General features: G+C 37.7%; 1 protein-coding gene across 1 annotated transcript; it reads right to left on the bottom strand.

Moving 5' to 3' along the window:
• Window positions 1–273: 273 nt before the first annotated feature.
• On the bottom strand, window positions 274–2,271 carry LOC127968460 (interleukin-10). Its single transcript, XM_052569717.1, has 5 exons — window positions 2,003–2,271; window positions 1,808–1,864; window positions 1,409–1,564; window positions 969–1,031; window positions 274–851 (listed from the first exon to the last, which is right to left on the bottom strand). Exons 1-5 carry the CDS (start codon window positions 2,168–2,170, stop codon window positions 756–758), a joined length of 540 nt encoding a protein of 179 aa, XP_052425677.1. The 5' UTR covers window positions 2,171–2,271; the 3' UTR covers window positions 274–755.
• Window positions 2,272–7,446: the final 5,175 nt, after the last annotated feature.

A 7,446-nucleotide genomic window follows, 5' to 3' on the forward strand; every position in this document is an offset into this window, starting at 1 on the left:
TGCTGGTAACTGCTCTATTTAGGTCAGTTTTGAGGTTAGCACAGTCATGTTTTAACCCTAACCAGCTCACTTTTACACACCCTTTAAATTATAGTGTGAAATGATAAGCCACATGAGCACTGTCTTAATGATTTGTCCTTTTAGAGTGTAGATTTGGTTACATTTATGCTCAAGGCTCGACATATAGTGTAGGAAGTAAACAGAAGGCCAGTATGAACTCATGTCAACACGAGGAAGACAAATAACCACATTAACCCAAAAAGGAAATGTCTGTTGCATTACTGAGTAGCAATAATTTATTGATGACACATTAATATAACAAATTAAATACAAGCATCAGAAATAAGTAAACAATACAGTGAAAAAAACTAAATAAATAAAGTTCACAAGACATAAATAGCAGTATTTACACAATAGATTCAAGTTATTTGAGCAAGTTGGCAAAATGCAACTAGTTTTTTTAAATAAGCCTCATTTAAGTCAATGTGACTTAAACAACATCTTATGGTTTTAGTTGAACCTAAAACATTGCCATTGTGACATCCAGAAACTGAAGGGGAAGGGGAAGGCATTCCAGTGCATCATAAAGTAGTGTGATGGAATGATGACGTGCAAGCGTTTAATATAAATTAAAGGGTGAAGTCCATTTGTGCCATATCCTACAGTATGTGATTGATCTGCCCATCGTTCCTTTTCAGATTATTCAGACTTGACTCAAGTCATGATGGCACCATCTAATCCACAGTGACACCCTATTAGTGCTTGACTCTCTTTGATGCCAAATACTGCTCGATGTACTTAAAGAGCATATCAAGCTCTCCCATGGCTTTAATAACACCTTTTCCATTCATCTAAAGAGAAAGAGATTTTGTCAACCTTTGGAATAACTTAATAATTGAAAAAATGAGTAGAAAATATTTTTGATTGTGTAATAAGTTACTCTTATTAGCATTAAGTTGCTTACTTACCTCTTCATATGTGTTCTTTATGCTGGCGAACTCAAAGGGATTTTGGCAAGAAAAGTAATTCTTCTGTAACATACAGAGATACGTGTTATTTCATGTAGTTTGCAATGTTAAAGACACCTTCTTTGCCTCACCATATCATTGCACAACAAGTAGGCTACTAGGTATTTTGGTCGATTTGCAATAGCTCTTGCCAATAAAAAGCCACATAGGCTTTCTACATATGTGCACTATTTCGACATCCTAAAGATGCCTGAAGTACGTTTTTCAAAAAATAACGGTCACCATCATAACATTACACATCCTAACTTTAGCAAGATATATTTAATCAGTTCCCTGCTTAAAAAAAACGCCAGCCTAAACTAGTTTGTTGCTCTTGCAGATTGTGAAAGTAATGTATCATCCTTTAAACTTATATGTTAATGATTAAAAGACAGACTTACACATTTCAGTATATCCCGCTTGAGATCCTTAAATATATTTCCTATGGAGTTGATTGGTGTTTTTGAGTGCAAGTGGTCCTTCTGGACAGCTGTTGGCAGAATGGTGTCCAAGTAGAAGCGCAGAATCTCATTCATGACATGACAACCATAAGGACTCTGTGGATCATATATGAGATTTCTCCTGTTATGAGCAGTTTCAGACACCCACGGTTATCACACTTCACCACTGCTGTAGCAATGTGCGGATGAAAGATGTTAGGCGGGATTTTAGTCTGGTTAGTACACGTCTTGCACAAAACCTTTGGTTTCAGTATGATTACTTCTGATGTTGCTAACTTTTACATTTTAGTAATTGTTGCTATACTACTGTGGAAGTAAATTAATGAGTTTAGTACTTACGTTGATGTGCTGTTGCACGTTTTCATCGAGTAATGGTGCCAAGTCATCATTGGACTCCTGAGTAGAACAAATGTAAACAAAATCCTTTTAGAGAGAACCTCAAACCTCAATGTTGCAATAAAAAAAGCAGAAATAACTTGCAGCTAAGACTTAACTCAGTTTATTTGAGCTGGAAATCAGTATAAATATACTTACATAAAACTTCTGTATTTCTCTGTATGCAGAACGGAGCTCCTTCAGTCTCATTGGAAAGCCCTCCACAAATGAGCAACACTCAGACTTGCAGTTGACTCTTCTGCACTGAGCACTGTCAGAAAGCAGAAACATAACCAGAGCAGAAAGGATGACTCCAGTGAAAACCATTCTTAAATCCTGTTTCTTTCTTCTTGATTTTTTTTTCTTGATATTCAGCCCTCAAAAAAGGAGATGTAAAGAAAAGCTTTGGGGTGCCTTTATTTTATACCCCAGAAATCCCAGGGTTGGTGGGGGGGTGGGTGGGTGTTGACTTACTGGCATTTACTGTTGACTTAGACTATGTCATCAGCTTGTGCACAAACCATTTTTTTTTTGTTTGGAACAAAGATATATATATATATATATATATATATATAGATAGATAGGAAAATTTTACTGTTTAATTCAAGCTGATATCATCAATAAAATTTGTTTATTTTCTAGAAGCTGTTTTCTATCTATCTATCTATCTATCTATCTATCTATCTATCTATCTATCTATCTATCTATCTATCTATCTATCTATTTTTCTATCTATCTATTTAAATAATAGTAATAGTAATTAAAATAAACAATTTTGTTGTCCTTATATGATTTAATCTTATCCATTTGTTTGCCGGTTCCGGGAATCTCTCAGTTTCTCAGACAGAAGCACTGAACTAGTACTGACGTTTCATCTCTGGCATTTATTTTTACGCAGATGGTGGAAGCCATGTATGCGCATCAATCGACCTCTCACAGGTAAGCGTAAAATCACACATACAGAGATGACTGTAAGGGGTCCAGTGTGGTTTTCTGGGTGACAATTAACTCCTAGGTATTCTAAACCACAAAGACCTTTTGCATTTACCCTGGCCCATTGATTCTAAAATAATGCACGCCAGACTCCTGAAACTCAATTTAAATTTTGGGCCTCAACTACTACAACTACTGGGGAAAGAAATACTCCTCTCGGGTACAGTATTATTTTTGTTTGTTTGTGTTAAACAAAATTGAGCAATACACATTAATTAAGTAGCGTGAGTTATCCAGATTAACTGACTTAAAAAAACACTCATTAATTACTTAAGAAAGCTGTAAATAAAAAAAGAAATAAATATTCTTCCTATTTTTCCAATTTATTGCATGTAGGCATGTAAAAATAACACATTACGGCACTTTTTAAATGTCTAAATCTAAATCAAGCTGGCTTAGAAAATGTTTAAAATAAAAATGTTATTCTATATTTAGGTCAAGCTTCTTCTTTCCTTATGATTTCATGAAATTAAGTGTCACTTAAAGCACGTAGACTTATGTCACCAAATGACAACTCACTTTTTCTGCTTCTGCATATTCTACGGTTCACAACAGACTGGTCATATTAAGCTGAAAATTTTGCAACACCCACAGTCAGTGAAACTACAGTACATGTTGCACAACCAGCGAAACTACATTTAGTGAATTAATTCCGAAAGAGAAGTGTTATACAATGGATTGAAAATCAACCAAATATAAGGATACATATGCATTTTATTCAACCCAAATCAGCTATATGCTATCTCAAGGCCAATTATGAGTCTCAGATGTTTTTTGGGGATTAATTTTGATATGCCCCTATACTTTTCAGACAGTTGACTCAGTTAATGCAATGCTGAAAGATGTTTCTTCACATCCCTTGAATTCTCTGAATTTTATTTTGGTGCAGGTTATTACAAGAATCAAGTGTGTGTTATGGAATTTCATTAGCTGTCATTAACTGAGTAATGTAAACATGAATGAGCTAACCTGTTCCATTACTATTACGCTAAGCATTGTTGGCTGCTTTTGGTCTGAGGACTAGCGGAGTAAGCCAAACCCATGATGCAAAACTGGTGGTTTTCTTCTCTGCAGAGTGGTTTAGGTAAGATCTACATGAGACTCACTGACAGGCACAGATTACTGACGGCGTCGATTAGTACGTAATGGAGGGCCTTTGGATAAAAACACAAAGGAATTTACAATGTGCTCCCGAACGCATTTGAGCAGCAAAACATTCATCCCGTGGAAAGCCTGAAACCGAGAGAGATTTGATCATCCTCCTCTTATAATAATTGATTGTATGTGTGCATGTGTGTGTGGGAGAGATAGAGATTTTGACTAATGAAGCATGTGTGTGTGGGAGAGAGATTTTGACTGACTGATAAGGGTATTGTCAGTCCAATGACCGTTTACCAGTAGAATTTTTGACTTTAGTGATTCATCACTGTACCACTCCTGTATCTAGAATATCACAGTTCTGAGACAGCATATTATGACTTATTCAGATGATCAGTATATACAGCTATTCAGCTGGCCTGTTTTGATCGTTTGTAACTGGTTTATGCTTTAGCTAAATCATTTTTTTTAAAAACTGTCTAAATACAGCTCTAATACAAACAAGAAGAAGAAGAAGAAAACGGAGAGTAATAATGGTGCTATAATGCTTTGTTTACCTATAGGAGAAGATATATTATTAAAGGGATGGTTCACCCAAAAAGGAAAAAAAATCATTATTTATACACCCATATTGTTCCTAATATTTTTATTCTGTGAAACATAAAATAATTTGAATAATAAATATTTATTTTTATTATTATTTTAAATTTGGGTTACTTTTGCCACTATTCTATTATTTTTACGAGTCGGCTGCCTCCCCCTTAATTATCATCGTCACCCCGTCCCTTAATCGCCGCCCTTCGCCAGGCTCCTGACAGGGGTGGGTGTGTGAGAGAGGGGGCGCTGTAAGAGCCAGGGATGGGGGCGTGTAATGGGGCACACCTGCCGCAAATGGAGCCCCATCACCGCCGCTGTTTAAATGGCGAGCTCGCCTCTCCTCGAGAGACCGGTTTCGTCCACCGTGCATGCACACTGGTGTCCTGTTGGGTCCAGGAAGAGTGCGTAGAGGGAATACTGCGCCGCCTGATGAGACGTGAGCTGCCGGACCCGCGGTCCGGACGAGAACCGCATCCGTTACAGGGCCGACGAACCAGGATGCCGGGCCGTCTTGTCCATAGACAGTAAAATAAATGGACACAGCGACCCCATTGGAACTCAGACAAGTGAAGGCCATTTTTAGCGTTTTTTAGCACTTCCGTTTCTGACACGCAGACTCAAACGAAGCTTGACGACGTCAGCAACCTGTCTGACAGATGTAAATCTTCTAAGTGGCTGTGCGTGCAAACTGCCATCGTTAATCTTGCAGAGACGGCGAGCTTGAGCGGGGAGTTCTTTGTCGTGAGTGAGCAGGAGTAAGTATTCTGATTAATTATTTTGTATAGTATTTTAAAATGTAACGCCAGTACGCCATATTAAGTTAATTTCCTGCGAGCTTCTCCTCCTGTCTTTACGGTAATGCGACAGAGAGTCGAGTGGTTATGACGCAATCGTTAGCCTATTTTTTACAAAAACTGTTTATACTGGGCCATAATGTAACATAGAAGGTAATGGAGCCCTTTATACATTGTCGTGTATCTTTAGAAATAAATAATGGACAAACGGAGTCTTTAAACGCCTCAGATTTAAAGTTATTCGCTGTCAAATAGACGGCAAAAAGAATGGGAGTCAATGGGAATGCTAACGCAAGTGAAGTTCTGCTAAAAGATGGCAGCCCCCACCCGACTTCAACTTCCGGTCGAGTTCCTTGCGCCTGAGGTCTTGTCCTTTCAAGCGCCGCGGCCAGCGAGCATGATGTAGCCGCTGGAAGAAGTCGCAGCCCCTCGCACCCTGGACCAAAGAGGGTAGCGCGTGCGGCCGCCGGACTCCGCCCCTTACCTGGATCCTTCCTTCCTGAACCTCTCGCACGAATCAAGCTACACGAAGTGGACACCAGTTTCCTGTTTCTATTGGACACGCTTCCCTTTTGGACACTTTATTCTTTATTTTTATTTAAATAAAAGCCTCTCCGAGGCCTGACGCCACCCCACGGTGTGTCGTTTGCTCCCCCAACCCCCCCCCCCCCCCCCAAGCTACAATGTATATCTTTGTCTGATCCAACAGTTGACGATAGTCATTGACTTCTGTAGTATTTTCCCCCATACTAAGGAAGTCAACGTTTTCTCATACAGGTTTTTGAACAACATCGGAGGAAAAAAAGCAGGAGCTTTGAGAGGAAAGCTAAAAAGGATGTATGAGGTAAATGAAACGCTTCACACTGAAAACATGTTATTGATACAGGTGTCTTTTCTTCCTTTTCCTTATGAATGATTCATGTGCTAAGACAGAAAATATGAAACCGCATTAAGATATGAAACTGTCTAATATAGATCAACTTCTTAGTTAGAAATCACCCATTTAAAGGGCTTCCTAATGTAGTATCTAGAGTCCTGGGCTACATTTGAACAGCTGTTATTCTCAATATACAGTGTTTCTGATCTCAACATTACTAACAGGAATCATTTTATTCTGAAATCTGAAGTACCATGATGTTAAATCTTTGCTTTCACACATATTCTACATTAATTGCATGCATTTTGAATTAAGTTAAATGCACCATATCTGTTTGATGAGAAGTCCCACAATTCATGGCTACGAATGTTTCTGTTAAGCAATAAGCAGTTTCGACTAAAAGCATGCCAAAACACATCGACATAGATTATAACATTAACTTGTAATATTGGGAAGTTAGAAAAGCTGTAAATTCTATATTTATCCAAATGATTTAATTGATCATATGATTGTGTATTTGAACTGATTCCACTCCCGTATTAATCAGTCATCTTGTGCCATGCATGAAAACATTCATAATTTCTGTTTCTGGGTGATTTTTATTACTCCATATATACATATCTACTTTAGTTTTATTCATTTTTTTTTAAATAGATCTGAAATGTTGCAAATACAACATTTTGATGCAAATCAAACTGCTTTTTGTTCATGAGGGTCACTGCCAGACCCTAGTTTCAGTGTCTTTAAAGGAAATCAAACAACACATCATTCTGCAGCAGTTTCAGTTTTGCAAAATTTTTTTTTCTTTAGTTTAACTGTTTAAGGTGTCAAAGCCACTGTTCTCATGAGCGTTCCGTATTGACGCATTTGAGCACTTACTACGAGGCGGCTTGTAAACCGGCACATAGATTGAAGCTATGGCTCGTGCCTTTGCGGGCACTGGTACACATATGACTGAGGTTGCATTCCAAAACAAAACAAAATCCGTCTGCTGAAGCAAATATATGCATGTTTTGCTGCATAAAATCTCCTCCCTTCCTGTCTCTTGAACACAATGTGCATGAACATCAAGAATTCTTAAATCTTAGTATGCTGAGTTGCAAGTTTGTTCTTATTTTTTTTTAGAAAACAATGCATGTTAAAATCAAGTGTTAAAACACATATAGCCATAAATATTACGTTCAAATGGTTAGGATCAGTAAGACTTGTTCAATGTTTTTGAAAGAAAAAAATAAAAATGTTAT

This window comes from Carassius gibelio, chromosome B11, assembly GCF_023724105.1.
Source record: "Carassius gibelio isolate Cgi1373 ecotype wild population from Czech Republic chromosome B11, carGib1.2-hapl.c, whole genome shotgun sequence".
NCBI classification, from domain to species: domain Eukaryota; kingdom Metazoa; phylum Chordata; class Actinopteri; order Cypriniformes; family Cyprinidae; genus Carassius; species Carassius gibelio.